The sequence below is a fragment of the Cotesia glomerata genome, linkage group LG5 (assembly GCF_020080835.1).
Source record: "Cotesia glomerata isolate CgM1 linkage group LG5, MPM_Cglom_v2.3, whole genome shotgun sequence".
Taxonomy (NCBI): Eukaryota; Metazoa; Arthropoda; class Insecta; order Hymenoptera; family Braconidae; genus Cotesia; species Cotesia glomerata.
In genome coordinates, this window is record NC_058162.1 from 13,612,520 (window position 1) to 13,635,421 (window position 22,902).

General features: G+C 30.3%; 1 protein-coding gene across 1 annotated transcript; it reads right to left on the reverse strand.

Annotated features, from left to right (window-relative positions):
• Nucleotides 1-11,647: 11,647 nt before the first annotated feature.
• On the reverse strand, nt 11,648-17,224 carry LOC123266023. The gene is made up of 3 exons (XM_044730050.1): nt 14,194-17,224; nt 12,406-14,079; nt 11,648-11,787 (listed from the first exon to the last, which is right to left on the reverse strand). The coding sequence occupies exons 1-3, from the start codon at nt 17,222-17,224 to the stop codon at nt 11,648-11,650; spliced, it is 4,845 nt and encodes a 1,614-aa protein (XP_044585985.1).
• Nucleotides 17,225-22,902: the final 5,678 nt, after the last annotated feature.

Sequence of the window (22,902 nt, forward strand, 5' to 3'; positions counted from 1 at the left end):
TGGGCAACTATGGATGAATTTGATTTTTTTTTTCAATTACTGGAGTAATTATTTATCGGAAAATAAGGAGCGAGGGTCAGTAAGAGGCTCTTAGCGGCTCTGACTGAATTTGTATTTTTTATTAGAATAATAAGAATAATTTCTAATCGAAAAATCAGGATCGAGGGTCTGTGAGAGGTTCTGGGCTTCTGTAACTAAATTTCATTTTTTTTTAACTTCCCGCTAAAAATCTCAGATTTTCAAAAATCGGGAAGTTATTGTTTTCACCCCGTTTTGCAAAAATCGAGTTTTCATCAGATCTCGACGTTTGAAGGTCACAGGAAGCTTCTCTGACTATCCCCGCGAGGTTGTCACTATGTCTGTATGTATGTATGTGTGTGTGTGTGTGTGTGTGTGTGTGTGTGTGTGTGTGTGTGTGTGTGTGTGTGTGTGTGTGTGTGTGTGTGTGTGTAAGTATGTGAATCACTTATAACTTTTGAACGGTTGAACCGATTTCATCGCGGTTGGTGCCATTCGAAAGGGCTTCGCCAAACTTAGATTTCCTGAGAATTTGAACCGATTTGGACCGATAGATTTTGAGAAATTTTGAAAAATCTCAAAAAAAATTAGAAAAAAATCATTTTTGAAAGTGGTTTTTTTGGAATATCTTTTAAACGGCTCGATCGATCAATTTCAAAAACTAATCAGCTCTTAACGTCAAAAAACCACGCCGATCGGCGCTGATCCGGTCAAAATCGGTTGATTCGTTCGAGAGATAGCGTGAACGGAATAAAACCGAAAAAAACCGAAAAAACTGTTTTTTTCACATAACTTCGTCATTTCTTCTCGGATCGTGTTTGATGATTTAAAATAATTTCAGAGGTTAAAAAACCGCGTCGATTGCCGCCGACAACGTGGAAATCGGTTGATTAGTTCGAGAGATATCCACGACGAAATATTTGGAAATAAGGGTTTTTTCAACATAACTTCGACATTTTTTGGAATAACTTTCAAACAGCTCTACCGATCGATTCCAAAAACTAATCAGCTCTTAACATCATAAAACCACGTCGATTGCCACCAAGCTGGTCAAATGTATGAACATTCAAAAAATAGTGTTCCATGAAACTTCTATCAAACTTTTGAGCTCAAAGAGCTCAAAAGCATAGAAAAGGTATCTTTTTGAGCTCGGAGAGCTTAAAACAACACACAGATTGTACTTTTGAGCTCGAAGAGCTCAAAAAAGCGGCCAGGTATTAACGGAATTAGCGGGAAGTTGCAGGGATGGCCTTTAGGGTCAACCGTTTTCCTAATTTTTTTTTTTTTTTTTTTACTGCAGTAATTATTAATTGTAAAATCAGGAGCGAGGGTCAGTAAGAGGCTCTGAGAGGCTGTGACTGAATTTTTATTCTTTATTAGAATAATAAAAATAATTATTGACTAAAAAATCAGTAGTGAGGATAAGTGAGAAGCTCTTGGCGCCTGTAACTGAATTTTATTTTTCATTAGATCAAAAAAAATAATTTCAAATCAAAAAATCAGTAGCAAGGGTCACTAAAAGGCTTTGGACGTCTCTAGCTGATTTCTTATTTTTAATTAGAATAATGAAAATAATTATTAATTAAAAAATCAGGAGCAAGGGTCAGTGAGAAACTCTGGGCTACTGTGACTAAATTTCATTTTTTTTTTTTTACTGGAGTAATTGTTCATTGAAAAATCAGGAGCTAGGGTCAGTAAGAGGCTCTGGGCAGCTGTGACTGGATTTGTATTTTTCATTAGAATAATAAGAATAATTTCAAATCAAAAAATCAGTAGCGAGGGTCAGTGAGAGGCTCTGGAAGTCAGTAGATTATTTTTTATTTTTACTTAGAATAATGGAAATAATTATTAATTGGAAAATAAGTAGAATTTTATTTTTTTTCTTAATTCCTGGAGTAATCAGAGAGAGTCACTAAGAGACACAATTTTTATTTTTATCTGAAGAAATTGAAGTAATTTTTGATGAAAAAAATTAGGAGCAAAGTATAGCAGTAGAACTAGGCAGCCGTAAGTGGATTGTAATTTTATTTTTTCAATAACAAATAATTTTAAATCAAAAATAAATTCTAAGGAACAATGAAATGCACTGTGCGTCTGATTTCTTTGCGTTAATTAATCAAATCACAAACATTATTGGTGAAATTGAACAATTATTAACGCAGTTCAGTTACGTAATGGTCAACAGCTGATTTATTGAGGTTAATCAATGGAATAATAATTATTTTTATGAGAATAAGACACAGTTTGACTCAAGGGAAACGAAGGAGCATCAATAGCACATTCATTTTGGTTAATTAATGAAATATCAATTATTATTAGTAAAATTAATAAATTATTAACTCAGAAGGGTTAAAAAATAGTAAACAGCTGATTTTTTTTTGGTAATTAATGAAATAATAATTATTGTTATAAAAAAAAAAAAAAACAACTCAAGGGAAACGAAAGAACATCGATAGCAGATTTATTTTGTTTAATTGATGAAATATTGATTATTATTAGTAAAATTAATGAATTATCAACTCAAACGGTTAAGAAATGATAAACAGCTGATTTATTTCAGTGAATGGATATAATATTAATTATTATTATCAAAAAAAGACACAGATCGACTCAGAGAGAACGAAAGTTTATCGATGGCCCACTTATTTCGGTTAATTAATAGAATATGAATTATTAGTAGTGAAATTAATAAATTATCGACTCAGACGAGTAGAAAATAGTCGAAAAGTGATTTTTCTTTGGTTAATTCATGAAATAATAATTATTGTTATCAAAGTAAGGCACAGTTTGACTCAAGGTGAACAGGAGAGTATCGATAGCCCATTTATTTCGGTTAATCAATAAAATATTGATTATTACTAGTGAAAGTAATAAATCATCAAATCGGACGGGTAGAAGATAGTCAACAGCTGACTTTTCTTTGGTGAATGAATGAAATAATAATTATTGTTATGAAAATGAGACACAGTTCGACTCAATGGACACGAGAGAGTATCGAAAGATTTTTTATTTCAGTTAATTGATGAAATATTAATTATTATTATTATTAGTAAAATAAGTAACAGGTCAACTCCGAGGAAACAAAGAAGTATCGATGGCCCATTTCTTTCGGTTAATTAATAAAATATCAATGATCATTAGTAAAATTAATAAATTATCAACTTAGACAAGTCAAAAGATATTTAACAGCTGATTTCTTCCAGCTAATGGATAAAATAGCAATTATTATTATCAAAATAAGTCACAGGTTTACTTGAGGGAAACGAGAGGGTATCGATGGCTTATTTATTTTGGTTAATAGATAAAATATGAATTATTATTACTAAAATAAGTCATAGATCGACTAAAAGGAAACGAGAGAGTATCGATGGCTCATTTATTTCGGTTAATTAATAAAATATTAATTATTATAAGTAAAATTACTAAATTATCAACTCGGACGAGTCAAAAGATGTTCAACAGCTGATTTATTTCGGCTAATGGATAAAATAGTAATTATTATTATCAAAGTAAGCCCCAGGCTGACTCAAGGAAAACGAGAGAGTATCGATGGCCCATTTATTTTGGTTGATTGATAAAATATTAATTATTATTATTAAAACTAGTCATAGGTCGATTTAGAAGAAACAAGAGAGTATCGATGGCTTATTCATTTCGGTTAATTGAAAATATATTAATTATTATTAGTAAAATTTAAAAATTATCAACTCGGACGGGTCAAAAGATGTTTAACAGCTGATTTATTCCGGCTAATGGATAAAATAGTAATTATTATTATCAAAATAAGTCACAGGTTGACTCAAGGGAAACACGAGAGTATCGATGGCCCATTTATTTTGGTTATTTGATAAAATATTAACTATTATTATAACAATAAGTCATAGTTCGACTCAGAGAAAACGGGAAAGTATCGATAGCCCATTTATTCCGGTTAATTGATAAAATATTTATTGTTATAAGTGAAATTAATAAATTATCTACTCAGACAGTTTAAAAGATGATCAACAGCTGATTTATTTAGGTTAACCAATAAAATCATAATTACTACTTGTGAAATATTCAAAATTAAAATTATTTGTACAATAGAAAAAAAATAGTCATTGTTTAGTCCATCAAGTGATCAAAATGTCCTCCGTTTTGCTGGATACAGAGACGACATCACTCGAGGAGATTTTCTTGTACATTTTGTAGCATTTGCGGTCTCGCTGTTGTCTGAGCTGCATGGATGCGCGCTACAGTCTCCGTCTGATCTTGGGGCTCATCGAAATAGACCATCTCTTTAAAATCTCCCTTGGGTGATTCGTAGAGAATTACGTGGTCGCCGATGATTCCAGCCCAGACATTAATATTCCATTTATTTTGAAATTTCCGGTTCACCGTCATGTGCGGATTCACTTCTGCATACCAATGAGTATTGTGCTGATTGAAGAAGCCCTCTCTGGTGAAAAGTGACTCATCAGTCCACAAAATTTCGCGCAAAAAATCTGGATCCGCGTCGTTGGAGTGAAGAATGAACTGGCAGAAGTCCACGCGCAAGCGATAATCTTTAGTTTTTAATCCGAACAGAAACAGTTTCACTGTAAATAATTGCGCCAAGTCCACGTTCATAAAACTCATCTCAATAACATTTGCACTTTACGAAAAAAAAATTAGGCTCGTTTCAATAATTTTCGCTCTCAACAAAAAGATGTGAAATACAAAAAAATACCAAGAAACCGTCATAATGTTGAAAAAATTTTTTGAAAATTAAAAAATTAAAAAAAAAATTTTTATCGTACTGGGCGCGCGTCATTGAGTACCCCAAATTTTTTCGGAAGAATTTCAACTCAAGAAAAAACAATTTCGCTTGTATTTATATAATCATATTATATATTTATATAGATTTACATTAGTCAAGGATATTGAACTCATTGAAAACATTGCTTAGTGTATTAATTATCAGTTTTAGTGAAAAAACCCGTTTTTAAAATTTTTTTCAGATCTTTAGTGAAAACAACTGTCAATATGGTGGTGTGTTCAAGAAATCTAAAATTATATAAAATTTTTGGATTAATTTTTTTTCAGCTTCGTCATTAATCTTTAATGAACAACCTTATGCAATATTAAAGCTTGATATTGTTTCGTTCAATTGTAATTAACACATTTTGATTGGCACTCACACTGCATTTTCCCAATTTAGTCGGCCATATGTTTTATTTTTTAGTAAACACAATTCTCACAATTCAACCGACCCAACGTGTGCATGCGTATCGACTTGTATGTAGTTTGCATAACTGCGTATGACATGTCGATTTTACCTAACTTTTGTAAAACTTATTATGAAATAACATAGGTTGACTTACTTGTAAATTTCTCAACATTAAAAAGATGTTCATTTATCCTGAAAAAATTTGGGGTACTCAATGACGCGCGCCAAGTACGATAAAAAAATTTTTTTTTAATTTTTTCATTTTCAACAAATTTTATTTCAATTTTTTCAACATTATGACGGTTTCTTGGTATTTTTTTGTATTTCCAATCTTTTTGTAGAGAATGAAAATTATTAAAACGAGCCTAATTTTTTTTGTAAAGTGCAAATGTTATTGAGATGAGTTTTATGAACGTGGACTTGGCGCAATTTTTTACAGTGAAACTGTTTTTGTTCGGATTTCATATCTTTTTGTTAAGTTTTATTCTTTGCTCACCTCTTAGTACAAAAGGTAGTCAGTAGTGATCTATCTACTCTCACCTTACCAAAATCAAGCGATTTTCTAGAACAAAAATGTCTTTATTCTATTCTTATTGCATTCATGTATATAGTATTCTACTACTCTTACAACGAATTTAAACGGAATTTGGCACCATAGCATCTACCGAGTCTATGGACATTGTCAATATTTATATTAAATATCAATTGATATTCACAATAAGTTAGTAATTGTTAATTCTGATACACATTTACACAAACTAATATTTGAAAAATCAGATCGATATCATTGCATTGAGCAATTTTAACAGTTTGCATGAATTCTAGTACTCCTTCGACAGTCACCAAATTAAATTCACCTAAACGAAAACAATTTTAGTTGGCTTCTTTCATATCCGTGTTAAACATTTTATCGAAATATAACTATGAAAACCTAGCATCGATTTATAACCAGATAATTTCTCATCACTATTTTTAACGGTAATAGTGACATCACTGTACTGTGTTAAGAGAAAATATTTATTCAAAGAAAATAATGAAGTTCTTGATGAAATTCAATAATTCAACGAATTCAGATCTATGGTATGAAAATGTATGTGACATTTAATCCATACTATATGAAATGGAGTTGTAGATCGCCAGTCGAACGAGAATTCGACAAAATCATGGTTTTTCCAACATCTTTTTTTGGAAGTTTTACTTGGACGAAATGAAAGAGCAATTGTGATCTTAGCTGAATCAGGATTAAAAATACTTGTCTTATTCATTTTTTCGCGAAATTCTCGATTAGTGACCTTCATGAGTGACATTGAAAAAAAAATCTAATCGTAATTCTCCTATGTAAAATCATTTGATGATAATAATTTATACTATTTAATACAGGTGTTCTGCAAAATCCATTCATAATTGACTTTATTTTATTTTTATTTATGTGAAAATACTTATCATTCTCCATAACATATATACTTATTTCTCGAAAAGATGTCGACACAATGAATTATTTTCATTAATTACACGATTGATAATCCAGGTAGTCACATTACTTTGCCAAATTTTTATTTTATTGTCAAAAAATTCTTATAGGAATATTTTTAATATAAAAAGAATATTATTAAGAATTATTTGTCATAGTAGAAATAATTTTTATAGAGATCTCAGCTGAAAAATTATATATAACTGTGAACGGGAGTGATTTACGATGTCACTAACTGTGTTTATGTATGTTTAACCCCTTATGTATGTATAACCCAGGCATCACAGACCATTGTTGTCGTTGTAATAATTTAATAACACAGGTAGTAATATCCGGAAGCAACTTAAACTATTTTGTAGATCTAGTGAAACCTTCTATTCTATCTATAAGGTATGTAAAAAAATGCCGCACACTCTGGTGTTTAGACACGCAAGCTTAACGTTATCTTTTTCCAACTGAAGTATCCTGTCTGTTATAGAATTATCATACATTTTTTAATTATTTCTAGTTCTGGTTTTATTATCAATGTTATACAATTGTCGGTTGACTGTTATATTTTTTCGCCGAGTAAAAATACTAATTGTCTTCCCTCCATATTTATTTTAATTTTTTTAGTAGACTAATGAATTATCAAGAGGTTCCTTGAATAATTTCCTGTAACCTAAAACACTTTACCAAAAATTTAAGCGTTTTTTATTTCTTTTTAGTTTAATTTTTTAAAATTCTTGATTATCATTATTATTGTTATTAAAGTATTTTTAAGTTTAGATTTAAATTTAAAACTGGAAATAATTAAATGAATTCATCGTGGAAGTCGAATTAATACTAGTTATAATTTTGACAACGAGCGAAAATATAAATGAGTGCTCATATTAATAGTTATGACTATGACAGTGAACTAAAGTCGTGTACCGTTTTACATCTGGCAGCTAGAAATGGAAATAAAGCTATGCTAGAAATTCTATTAAAGGAAGGTGCAAATGTTCAAGCGCGTGATGAGACACCTCTTCATGTAGCTATTACTAAAGAAAATACCGAAGCTGTTGGACTCCTTATTCAACATGGCGCAAAAAACATGGCCGAATTATGGTTGAAAAATTGTATCGATAAATCTATAAAATTTCACAACAAATCTTCGAACGAAAATAAAACATTTGTGTACGATAGTTGAAAGCGCCGATACTCGATGACTTTTTGGAAGTATGATCCCGACTGCGAAAACAGAATCCGATACTACAGACAACAGATTCTGGCTTATTACTTTGGATACGGTGGAAGAAACAATAACTTTGTTATGTCCAAGGGCGTTTTTAGAGCGGTAGCGTAAACGGTGGAGGTTTGGACTAACAGTTTAAAGAATACGCAACGGAGGTTTTAATTACGTTGTTTTAATTGTTTATGTGGGACGTTTTTGATGTACGAATTTACCACGCCTTTGTTTGAGACTGGGCACGGATTTTATTAAATAGTAGATGTACTTACTACTTGCTGGTTTATTTCTTAGGATCGGATCCGTGATTCCGGGGCTGGTCGTAGTGCCTTTTCCTTGATTGGGCCCTCTGTTGGTATTTGCAGCGAATGGATGTGGATGGATTTGGGCTGCTTATTTTAAGGGCTTCTTATTTTTATGAAATGAATTTATTTAAAACAGATTTCACTTCTTTTTAAGATTTATTTTAATTAACACCAAAACTTTTACACTTTCACAAATTTTATTTGATCGAAATTATTACAATGAATTTTATTTGAATTTGAGCTAACGTCCTTTAGTCCCCTGTAGGGTAAAGTGCGCAAATTTAGCTTTTAAAGATCTTAAGTTACTCATTGACCGAACTCTCGCCTAAGTGCAGGGCAAATTAGAACTTTGAGAATCCGGTTCTCTAGGTTTTCTTATTGATCAAAATCTCGCCTAAGTGCAGGGAAAATTAAGACTTTGAGATTTTGACTCTCTAAATTTTATCTACTGACCGAGCTCTCGCCTAAGTGCAGGGCAAATTAGAACTTTGAGAATCCCGACTCGTAGACAATATTAACAACTAATACGTGGCCTGCCGGTTAAACTGCGTCCAAACTTCCTCTAAGTGCAGTGCAAATTAAAGCAAAGGACTCTACAAGGCACGGGCCTGTCAAGTTAAACGCGGAAGTCGAATTAACTAACAAAAGACCAGGCGTTGGCTGTTGATCGCCTTTTTAAAACCTAGCGCTGCTGAGTTTGCAGAAGTCGCCGCTAGTTCAACAGCAGTCGCGTAGCTTCTATTTTATTATGGCTTTCGCGCATGAAGAAGTCTTCCATCTGCGCGGACGATTTAAATTTAAAGAAAGAGAAAAGAGAAAAAAAAATTTGCGGGTGGACATAACAACTTCAATGAAGACGAGTACGTCTATGTTCAGTATGGCGGAGTACTGGGAACTTCGAACCATTTCACAGTGTCTGAACAGATGCCGCTCGAGTATCGTCTCGAAAGATTTAACAACTCTGTTGTCGCCAAAGGATATGGAAATTTTAAGTCTCTGGTTTCGTTTGAGGGAAAACAAAGTGACGTGGAGATGCCGTACACTACTCAGTTGTTGCTGATTCAATGTATTTTTGGTTAATTCAATGCATTTTTCAAATAAAAATTGGTGAAATTTACAACAATGGCTGGTACAAACATTCGTTTAATAATTATTACAAAATGCTACGCACAGACATTGAGGAGATGTGGAAGAACAAACAGCTTGACGTTTCATTTAATTAGGCAGTACATCGAAAACACACATTGAAAATCATTATTTGTTCAAAATAAAAATTAACGATGTCTACATTATTAAAAGACATGGCGAAGAAAATGGGTACAAAAGAAATTTACTTCCAATGAATTTTTTTATATTTTAATTCTCGTCATTAAATGTTGTTTATTATTATTATTTTTTTTTGTTTAGTATTATAACTTTTTAATTTTTGGTTTGTTGTTTGTTTTCATTTTAGTTTTTTTATTTAATTTAAAATAAGTTATTAATAGTAGTTATGTCATGACTTCGAGTCATAATAAAAAAAAGATACCAAGATAAGTTCCCAATATATTGTCTGTATGTATGATGTTGAAATATCGTTGTGAGCGAGCTATAAAACGGAATGAGCTATTCGAAAACGGACCTAAGTTTTCTATCTTTAACATTTTTTCACCGTTAACAATGTATTTTATTTTTATGATTATTATTATTTTTATTATTATGATTTTTTTTTCCTTAGTATTATACTTATTTAAATTTTTGTTTTGTTATTTGTGTTCATTTAAGTATTTTTTTTTTATTTTAGAATAAGTTATTAGTAGTAATTTCATTTATTTTTTTGTTTAGTTTAAGATAGGGTAATCATTTAATTAATCTTCAAAATAAAAATTAACGATGTCTACATTATTAAAAGACATGGCGAAGAAAATAGGGACAAGGGAAATTTACTTCCAAAGAATTTTTTTATATTTTAATTCTCGTCATTAAATGTTGTTTATTATTATTATTTTTTTTTGTTTAGTATTATAATTTTTTCAATTTTTGTTTTGTTGTTTGTTTTCATTTAATTTTTTTTTTTTTTTTAATTTAAATTAAGTTAGTAGTAGTTATTTAATTTAATTTTTTGTTAAGTTTAACAAATATTCAATAAATATGGCGTTACGACTGAACATCATATCTGAAGGTGCCCATATTAATAGTAGCGCCTAGATGTTACCAAATGTCAAAGAAAGTAGTTACTATTATTGTATCCGGTGCTCATATTAATAGTTATGACTATGACAACGAACTAAAGTCATGTACGGTTTTACACCTGGCAGCAAGAAATGGAAATAAGTTATGCTAGAAATTCTTTTAAAGGAAGGTGCAGATGTTTAAGCGCGTGATGAGAAGGACGAGACACCTCTTCATGTAGCAATTACTCAAGAAAATACCGAAGCTGTTGGACTTCTTATTCAACATGGCGCTGATGTCCACTTGGTTAGTCCTAAGTGGTAAACAGGATTCACCTCGTTGCATCAAGCCATTGTAAATAACAAGAAAGACATTATAAATATATTAATATCTGGAGGTGCTGATATTAATAGTGACGCTTGAATATTACCGATTCATTACGCTGCTTTAAATGATTGTTAAATAATAAAAATTCTGCTAGATAATGGAGTCTACTTGGATACTTATAATAAATTCGAATATAGAAAACGGATAGCCATGCTTTTTAAATATGGAGTAACAATTAAACAACATCATATTTAAAATAAGCAAATAATTTTTACAGCGGTTGATTAGGCTTTTCAAACATTGTCGTAAAACTGTTCAAATTGGGAGTTTGTCCCAATACCGTTTTAAATAACGATTTAATGTATAGCATGCTACACATAGTCTGCCTTTATCGTCAGAATGAACTGGTTAAATTATTAATCTCGTTAAATTAATTATCTCGTCATTAAATGTTGTTTATTATTATTATTTTTTTTTGTTTACTATTATAATTTTTTCAATTTTTGGTTTGTTGTTTGTTTTCATTTAAGTTTTTTTTTTAATTTAAAATAAGTTAGTAATAGTTATTTAATTCAATTTTTTGTTAAGTTTAATATAGGCTAAAATCACCGATCTTCGGAATAAAGGGAAATTATTTTTATTGTTATGAATTATCTTACTCAGTATTATAATTATTTAAATTTTGGTTTTTTGTTGTTTGTATTCATTTAAGTATTTTTTTTTTAATTTAGAATAAGTTATTAGTAGTAATTTCATTTGATTTTTTGTTTAGTTTAAGATAGGGTAATCATTTAATTAATAGTAGAGGTTAAAATAGTCAAAACCATGCAAAAAAATTACAATCTATAGAATGGAATTTTTTTTTGACTCAGTGTTATAATTATTTAAATTTTAATTTTTTGGTTTGACTTCGTTTAAGTATTTTTTTTAAATTTAGAATAAGTTATTGGTAGTAGTTATTTCATTAAAGTTTCAATTTACTTCTTTTGTAAGAAAAATACGTAAGCACTTTTAGAATTCGCAGGCCATCTTACTGATTGTACAGTCTCATCATCTATTTGGATCCAAGATAAATTATGTTTAATCATCGCAACATGATGATTTTCAGAATTTCCATCTTTTGAAGAGTTAAATATAGCACTTACAACAGAATAGTTTGTATTACATAATGATATTTTTGCTTTGTCTACCGATTTTATAAATCCTTTTTTCCTTTTTGTCAATTTATTTTTTCCTTTTACAAACAAAACTAATTTCACAACTAATATCTGTTCCAAAGAATTTAGTGAAATTTTTGTTAGCGTATCTTTGGTTTCCTTACAATTTTCACAAAATTTGAAACTAGTAAACCAATATCCAAATGATGAATCAATTAATTCTTGTAATTTAAATGTTTTTTTCTCATCATGTATTGAAATTTGTAATACATTTTCTAATACACAATCAGAATTGGAATAACTGCACGTTTTGCATCGATCATTAATTTCTTATTTAAATTGCACTCAATTTCTAATATCACAATAATCTTCACAAGTTTTAAGAAATACTGATACAGGATCATTATTTGTAATAGAACAAGGCTGCTCTATGAATGACTCTTAAATGTCACTTGACTTTAAAATTAATTCGCGATTATTGTATTTGCTCAATAGATTACTATGTTTATTGTTGACAGAGTGATTCTTTAGGCTATGAATGATTAATAACGGTTTAATTATTGTATTATTAAACATACATTGAATAATTGAATTAAGACCATCGGAAACGTTATCACAGTTTTCGATACCTCGAAATTCTAATAAATTAAGAGAAGCTTTTTTCGCATTTTTGGGTTCAATTTGAATAGAATGTTCTTCAACTGCCCAAATCATGTCCCATACTTTTTGCCACCGTGTATCAGGAATTGGTATGGTAGGTAAATCAGACCGATAAATTTTTCTTAAACGATTATATTCTTTAATTGCTGAAGAGCTTGCTTTAATGGAATGAGGATCAAAATTGATTAAATGTAATCCACGTAACTCTGTTACACGAGATAGAGCTACATAAATTTGACCAACATTAAAAATGGTGTTCCCCGCTTCAATGATAGCATTTTTTAGACTTAAGCCTTGACTCTTATGAATAGTCACTGCATAACTCAAGCATAATGGGAATTGTTCTCTTACAACAAAAGCTCTTTCAAATAATTGAAATTTGACTTTAATCTTCTCAATAGCGTATTCGGTATCTGCACCAAAGTCTATATTGATAGCTTGTATTTCACTCCCATCAATCGACTTGGAGACTGATTTAACTGTTCCTATAGCACCATTTACTAGACCAAGAGTAACATCAATATTTCGACGTAACATAACTTTCGCACCAATTTTTATTGTTATAGTTTTAGCAAGTCCAGCTGATTGACTAGCATTGTCTTCTATTTTATTTAAAGTGTCAGATACTTTTTTGATCAACGATTTATTGCAATCTAAGTGGTCACGAGCCGTTAGTATAATTTCTTCAGAAGAAATTTTACTCGTCATAACTGAATTTATTAAATCACATTGCTTACAAGTAGGTACCAAACAGACTGAATCTGACGGCAATTTCTGAATGTAATTACATATTTCATGTAATTTTTCATTATATGAAAGAGACGGATCAATAGTAATTTTTCTCTGCTCTAATAATTTGATGTCGTCATTAGTCATAGAAGCAACTCGTACTCGAGAGAGCAGCTGACCATAAATATTATCAGTTTTTTGTCTCATATTAATTCTTAGTTCTTCATAACAGAATAAGTCGGTCCATAACTTAACACTACACAATGACCCAACATACTTCTCAGCATCTTCAGATGATAATGTGACATAAGTTGGATTTTCATGTACAGGAGGGAGTTGGAGTAAATCTCCAAAAACAACAACATGTTTACCTCCGAACCAATCATCGATATCAAAAATTTCTACGAGTCTTAAATGTATATATATCAGAGTAATATTTGAGACCATTGATATCTCATCAATGATAAATAGCGTTGTGTTTTGTAACTGATCACGTAATGCTTTTAGAACATTGTCAGATAATTGCGTATAAGATGGTGTGAAGCCGTGTTCGACAGGCAATTGAAATACTCGATGTATAGTCAATCCATTGATATTGAAAGCAGCAATACCAGTAGGGGCTGTTACAACCGTTTCTAGATTCAATTCTTCTCTAATCCAACGTTTAATTACATTGATTAGAAAACTTTTTCCTGTACCACCTTCTCCGCTAACATACAATCTTAATTTTGTATTATCAGATAATACGTTATTTTTAATTTTTTCAAAAACTTTCATTTGATCAGCGTTCATGTTATTAATCATATCAGCTAGAGTACAATTATTATTATCATGCTTTTGTGCAGCATCATTGAGTTCTTTAGCTATTATATGTATTTCGGCAGCATCACAGTTTGATGACTTTTTCTGTGAATCATCATTATTATCATCGTCATTATTACATTTATTTTCAATCAATTTTTTTATGTATTCTAAACCTTTTTCAAATTCTTCATTATATTCATGATAATCATTAGCTTGTTGAAGCATATGCTGATGATGAGTAAATGACTCTGTGTAAGTTTCAAATCCATTTTTAAGCTCATCTGTATTACGCCATGGTTGAAATAATAATAACAATGAGTAGAAATAATCCTCTGGTCGATTTGCAATATTATATCTAAAATGATTAATTAAATAACCTCGTAACCGTTTTTTCAAAAATAATCCTGGACGTATTTCATAATACTCATTAAGATTATTTTTTGGTTCTGTCTTAGTTGTATCGTACCATTTGGCAAAATTATACAAGCATAAATTTTCTAAATCTTTAGGACGATTAGGATAATAATCATCAATCAATGAAGGACAAAATATCTCAGTTGATTCGGGATCATTACGTACTAATTCTTCAATTTCTTCTTTGGTTTTTAACTTTCTATTTCTTATCATTCGGACATCTAACCATTTAATAATAGTTTCTGAATCTGTACCATGTAGAGAAATGCCCAACAAAGTATCAGCAGCTTCTAGAGCTCCGACTTCTCTGTGAGTTAAACTACGAAACGCAATCTTCCACAAAAGCTGAGGTAAAGTTTTGGTTGAATTAATTTCATTAATTGTTTCTGATGATTTAGTTGGTTCTCTTTTCGTAGCATATTTTGTGACATATTGTGTCAGTATCGTAGATTTTTCTCCGATAAATTGAATATCCATATTTCCTTCCCAGATAGATAAAACTGATGGATTGTAATCATTAATATTAACTTCGTTTTCATTACGAGGAAGATCATACAGTCGGCTTTTACTTTTTAAATTTCTACGCCCGGCTATTGAAGTAGCAGTATCACGAAGTACAAAGTTTTCAGAAACAGGCCGTGGAAATCCGAATCGACAAGCTTTACTAACTTTACCTGACTTTGGTTTTTTTGTTCGTAAGCAGTAACTATTGTGATTGTGTTGTTGATGTGTAGTTACGCGTCTGTGAAGTGTTGGTGATATCTTTCTATCAGGTAACTTACAAGTTACGTATTTCATGATAAATTCAACAACTTCTTCATTGGTGTTAATACCCATTGTTGGAGCACCTTCTATCCAAAGTATTAAATGAAAATGTTGAATTCCTCTACCTTGATATTCTCGGCGCCAAAAGTAATGACTGAGTGGACCGAGAGGTTGGCTATCGGACTTGATGAATTCAAGAACAGCTTGAAATTTATTGTCAATAAATCTTGAAACTGATACTGGGTCAGCTGCAATTACTTCACTTGCAGATAGTTTATCAAAGTGTGGAGTATTAATTTCCTTTATATACTCAATTAAATCATCCCAAAGCCATTCAGCAGGACTGACAGTAAAAAACCATGTTGCAGGTCCATAATGACGTGTCATACATGCCAAATTGTTTCTAGGCTTACTCCAAAATTGTTCTGAATTTCGAAGTCGAGCAAACAGAGTTGTTAAATTTGCTTCTAACTGACCATCTTTGAGATGTTTCAAATAACTTTGCGCTGTATATCTTTCACGAGCATTTGTAACATTCAGTGTATGATAAACACCTGCACCAAGTTGACGAATGTTAGCGTCATTTAATAAAAAGAATAAATATTGCTGGTTTAGACGAAAACGTGAATCAGCTGATTTTAATTTTGCTTTAATATATTCGAAAGCAGTTATACGTACTTCTCTTTCTTCACATTGACCGTTTTTACCATAAGGATATAAATCTGGAAAACATTGTAAGTCTAATGTTTTCAATCGATTATCTAATGCTTTTTCATTAATTTTTAACATTTGATACATATTTGTTGAAGTATCATTCTTTCTTTTATCGTGAAGAGGATATATAGTATATTGTGCATATTGAGAGCTCTCTGCATTTAATACTTGAGTAATCATAGCTTGATGTTGAGGTGTTTTACTTTTGCTTTCTTGAGTATCAATTTTATCATTAGTTTCTTTGTCTTTTGTTGACAATGATATTTTACTGTAAGTATGATCACTAGAATTCATACTTCTGTCTCTGACAGATGACATTTTACTATAGCTGTGGTCTTTAGTGATACTATGATTCTCTCCGCTCACTCCTGTATTCTCTCTATTTTCTGACTTATTACTTAACTCTTCGACGTTTTGATTATCAAGAATCTCTTCTTTACCAATTATATCATTTTTTTCTTGTTCCATACTGATAGGAGTATTATTATTATCATTATTTTTTTCACCATTTATTGTATTTTCACAATTTTCATCTTCAGTCATTTCAAGTTGAAATGAAATATTTTTTGAATCTAACCATTCACGTAAATTTTGAGGGCATTGTGATAATTTAATTTCAGAGTATAGAGTATTATTACTCTTTAACCATGTCAATACTCTGAATACATTTTCTAAGCTAACCATTTTCTCCCATATAACATTCGACTTTGTAGGTATACTACGCATTACGATGTACAACTCATGATCCTTATTTAAAAGATCAGTAGTAGAACAAATTTTTTTGAGTGTTTCTTCTATTGGCAAGGGAAGATGAAATGTTTGACCTTTGAGTTTTTGTATTCGCATAGTATGAGGTAGATTTTTTTTAGCAACAGTTCCTAATCTTTGGACTACTTGAAATGCTTTTGCTCGCTGTATAAGTACTTTTTCATACTCATTCAATGCTAAAATTTCATTTGGAATTTTTCCAACATATATGTTGTTCAGTAAGCAAGTTGGAGGCATAGATCCAGAGCGAATTTTTCGTAAACAATAGTTGCAAATAAAATCGCTATTCATAGTTGGATCTTGTTCATTAATAAAGTTAATTAAATTATTCCATATTTCATTTGAAATAGACTGACGCAATTTACTCAATTCAGTAACATCTTTTCTGAAAACTAACGTTTGACAGGATATGCATTTGAAGCGTGGTAGATCCAATGACCGTTTTGTAAAGGCCAGGAATGCTGATTTGTTCTCAGTCTGTATTTTATCTTCATCTAAACATAACCCTCCTTTTTTATCTAATATATTTCCTTCTTCTTTCATTTTATTTGTAAAATTTATTAAAAATTCTGAATCGCCTGATTCTAATGCCTTATCTAGATGATTCAAGTCAATCAAATTTCTTTTGATTTTGTATATAAGTTGCTTAATATATCGAACAGAAGGAAAATGAGGTGATAATAACTCTGAATTGCATGAGTCAAAAGATTGAAGACAAAAATTGTAGTGACCTAATTTATCCACGACATCATCAACTGAATGATATATAAACAGTTGATCCAAAAATGCTTGAAAATTATTCAAATTCCGTGTTTTTAATTTTTCAAGAAAGTTTTCATACCGTACATACATTTCCGTCTCCATAGTTATTCGACAGTAATTATTGCAAAGCCACTTTTTTTTTGCATTTTTATCTTTTAATAAAGGTAGTATATTTGTAGATTGACCTAATTTATTCATAGAAATAATTTGATCTTCAATTGTTGCAAATGAATATGACGTTTCATAAAAATAAGGTTCTGTAGTTGAGTGATGGGGAGATGGACCACACATAGCCTTATATTCATCTATGGTAATTGCTAAGGAATCATTAAGTAGATGTGAAAGATGGAATTCGGCTTTGTTCTTTAAAATATGCAAAGTATCTGCTAATAATTTTATATACATTTTTCTTTGACACATACACCATTTGATGATTCTTTGCGTTTCTAAATGTTTCTTTACTAGATTTTTCCCATCAATAAATGTAGCTAATTTATTTATATAATATTCAGAAGATTTTTTTTAATAAAATTTTTTCTTGAATTTTCTCGACAATATTTAGCCACGATTTTTTTAGCTATTGAATTTTTTTTGTTTTTGAATTTTCTTATCAGTTGGTTTTTCAATTTTCTCACTATCAATAGATTTGGAGTTCGAATTTAAATGATTCTTATCATCAATTTTGGAGTCTTGTTTAGGTATTAAATTTTCGATAATACCACCATCTTTGATATTAATTATCTCTTCAGACAATTCTCTAGAGTTTTCTGAAGAATTATCATTTGGCAATGACGGTAAATTAATTATTATTTCAGACTGCTTGATAAATAATTCTTTTTGATGAGATTCTGTATCATTGTGTCACGATGATCATAGTAATTCGAACAATTAGCTAGAATTAATTTAAATTGATACATATGTTAATCCTGCAGTTGATCTCCATGTGTAACCATATTTAGATACTTGTCATTCAACACTGGTAAGGGACACCTGTGATTGGTATTTCTACGTTTTTTAGTTGGTAATTCTTCATTTAAAGTTGTTTTAACCTTTTTTCGTCTTTTATTTGTTGAAAAATCTCTTTTTTCTGTAATTTCTGTAATTGTACTACTTTTTATTTCTAAATTTTGCTGAATGAAGGATTTCTTTTTAATTTTAAATGTAGATGATTCATAATCATTTGCCGGCATTGTGTCGTTCTTTCTTTTTCTTATTTTAATTGATGAATAATTACTTTCGGTACCATTGAAATTGTTCAGCTCTTGATTTATTTTTGTAATAGTTCTTTTGTTAATATTCAAAACTGGAAAGACTTTGCTATAGTTAATGATGTTGATACTTTTATCTTTTATTGCATTAAAAATAGGTTCCCATAAATTTTTTTCATTATTAATTTTTAGAAAACTAGATATATTTTTAGTTTGATATATCTTTAGTAAATGATGGCGCATTTGATTATGATCAAATAAAAATGAAGCTTTTATTGGCCACTCACCTAAAGCCAGAGAAGTTGCAAATGCTATCGCATAAACTCCACAATCGTAATTATTTGGTTGTCTTTGAACATCAGGAAATTTGATTGTATTACTATTAAATGTAAATCTAGGGTATAATTTTTCTAAAAAAATCTTATGTTTTTCATGAAGTCGCTTCGTATTAGCGGAATCAAAAATATAAATTTTTTTAGTATCATAATAACTGCAAACCCAATGATCAGTATTATACCTTTCATTTTAATTGGAAGTATAGTTTATGTCGTGACTATGTAATATTTGTATATGTTCTTTATTAGCATCTAGTTCTTCAATAACTTCTGGATGTTGAACATACCAACTTTCTCTAATAGCATAATGAAATTGATTATGAAGGAGAAGAGCAAAATAATCAATATGCTTATCTTCTTACAATTGATTATTAACAATAATAGATAAGTTTAATTTATGACTATAGAACATTTTTGAGCACAATAGTTTCTGAAAATAAATAGAGTTGAAAATGTTTATATAGGTAATGTAATAAATTACAAAATAATTATATTTTATTATATTTTTATTTTATTTATATTATTTATTTTATTTATAAGATTACAGATAGTTTTATATAATTAAAAAATCGCACAGCAGACCGTTATTTCTGTTTCATCGGCCGCACAGCAGACCGTTATTTTTGTTTCATCGGCCGCACAGCAGACCGTTATTTTTGTTTTATCAGCCGCACAGCAGACCGTTATTTTTATTTTATCAGCCGCACAGCAGACCGTTATTTTGATTTTATCAGCCGCACAGCAGACCATTATTTTTATTTTATCAGCCGCACAGCAGACCGTTATTTTTGTTTTATCAGCCGCACAGCAGACCGTTATTTTTATTTTATCAGCCGCACAGCAGACCGTTATTTTTATTTTATCAGCCGCAGAGTAGACTGTTAATATCTTTTTTTACCGTTGTGTAACACAAAAAAAAAAAGTGAAAGAAAATTTTTATTATGTAATAAGAAATGAAAATACAACTGTTTGTATACTGAAATTGTATCTTTATAAAAGAATTTATATATATATATATATATATATATATATATGAACTGCGTTGGTTTTCAGGACATTTTTTGCTAATGACGGCAGGTTTCAGGACATTTGTTGCTTATGAGGACCGTCCTGAAATCAATTTATGTACAGTGGCATATTTCAGGACGTCCTGACAGCTGCCGTTTGGCATATTCCGGTATACTAATAGAATTTTCTCAATTTGTATATACATCTGAATGTACATACATCAATTGTATATACAAATTGCAAAAATGGTATGTTTCAGGACATTTTTGGTCCCGATAAGTTTTACGACATTAGTTAATCATATATAGAGTTTTAATCCTTTTCTATTAGGCTAGAACAGACATGATCAGACATGGAAAGGTCTGATCAGGCTTGAGCGTATTTAACGCTTCAAACATGAACAGGCATGGACAGGTCTGAGCATATTTAATGCTTCAGACATGAGCAGGCATGAACAGGCTTGATCAGGTCTGATCAGGTCTGAGCGTATTTAATGCTTCAGACATGAACAGGCATGAACAGGCTTGATCAGGTCTGATCAGGCGTGAGCGTATTTAATGCTTCAGACATGAACAGGCATGGACAGGGTTGATCAGATCTGATCAGGTCTGAGCGTATTTAATGTTTCAGACATGAATAGGCATGAACAGGCTTGATCAGGTCTGATCAGGCGTGAGCGTATTTAATGCTTCAGACATGAACAGGCATGGACAGGGTTGATCAGATCTGATCAGGTCTGAGTGTATTTAATGTTTCAGACATGAATAGGCATGAACAGACATGAGCAGGCATGAACAGGCTTGATCAGGTCTGATCGTATTTAACACTTCAAACATGAACAGGTCCGATCAGGTCTGAGCGTATCTAACGGTTCAGACATGAACAGGCATGAACGGATATGGACAGGTCTGATCAGGCTTAATTTCAGGCCTGATCATACCTAAACAGGCCTGATCAGGCCGGATTTCAGGTCTGATCAGTCCTGATCATTTTTTCCCGGGATATTTTTATTTTAATTTTTCAAAATTTTCATTTTAAAAAGAAATTCGCTTGTAACCTTTTCTAGACTAGAGTAGGATAAAAATATTTCTGTTCTTGTTCATCAAGAAAAAATTTTATCAAAAAAAATCTGACGTCTAAATATGAAGTTTCTTCTCTGACCAGCTCGTGCTCCGCTATATCATTTACCAAAAGTTATAGATATATTTGTGACCTTAGTTTAGCGTAAATAACGCAACGAGCAAATCTTTCAAAAATAATAAGTTTTTTCCTTTGACAGAATTTTATCACTTGTAACTTTTTCAATGATAGCTAGGGTGAAAATTACTTCTTGGTTTTTTTTTTTGTCGAAAATTTAATATTCAATAAAAAACTATACGCAGCAGAGCAGTAGCTGTTCGTAAAAGAATTTTCATAGATGGACCTTTGATTTTTTTTTTTTTAATAAAATTTTCATGTCACAAAGAAAAAAATGAAGTAACAGAAATTAATTTCGTAATAATTAATTGTTTAATAAATGAGGTAATTTAGGCAAATCTTTTCACCTTAAAACAATAATAACTTAGAATTGTATTATCATTGAATAAATAACATGTTATAATGATTTTTTATTGATTTTTAAACGATTGATAAAATTATAATAGTAATTAACGAAATAAAATAAATTTTATAGTATTAATAAACATAGTATAATATCTTATAATAGTGTATTTTATAGTATTAATATAGCATTTGTGATATTAATAAACAAAAAAAATTCAAATAGTATGTTACTTATACCACCACTTTCAATACTTGAACGATTTTATCGCGTTTTATTTATTTTTTTGCGAATTGTACGGAGAATTAAATCAATTTTAACATTTTTCAGTACTTTTTCTGCTCTTTTAGCTTCTACACACTCTTTTTTTGTAGGTAAAAGTCCCTTCTTGATGTGTGGATCAAATATATACATTATGTGCTGCTTAAATAGATCACTTTCTGAGTTTTTCAGTTTTTCAACCTTATTTGTCAATTTAGAGTTGTTTTTTTTTATTTTTCCAGTTGATTGCTTAAAAATATTACTTAATTTTGTTTTAATGGCATCTTCGTTCCGATTAGCTAAGATTTTATACTTTTCTTTAACTTCCTTAATAAATGGCAAAGTTGGATATGTTTGGGTTCTTAAATATTCACCAAAATATTTACGAAGTGAATTGTGTTCTTCTTCACTCCATCGCTTGCGACTTATTTTCTTAGAATCATCTAAATTATGATTAATTTTCTTTTTTTTCTGATTTGTTCGAGATTGTGATGGTTTGACTAATGTAGTATTACCCGAGGTTTCTAGAGACACATTATTTTCATCTTGTATTTCGTTCATTTCCGAGGAATTATTGAAGCTAGCTGTACCTGAAATTAATTAAGAATAAGTTAATGAATCTAGTGCATAGATTGTAAGCGACCAATCGTAATTCAAACATTTACTTTTGAGTTAGAAATTAGAAATAACATACAATGGTGATAAATAATCTATAATTACAGTTTCAAAATAAAATTACAATTTATTTGAATCAAGCATAAGCTCATCCCAATACGTATTGCGTTCTGTCTAAGTAAAATATTTCAATAAATAAATATTGTGAAAGTGTTAGCGATAACACCAGAAAAATTGTTTTTACAAATTTTAAGTTCAATTAATTATTTAAAAAAAAAAAGGCAGCATAATTCCGAATTCGTATAAGTATTTATAGAAACTAATAATTTTTGTTTGTAAAACACTAAAAAAAACATTTAAATCAATTTAAATTATCTATTTTGAACATTGCATACATTTTTCGTAGTATATCTAGTTATTGGGATGAAAAAATACGAATTACCTGCATTGACAGAGCTATCTGTTTCGTTATTCGTAGAATTCATTTCAATT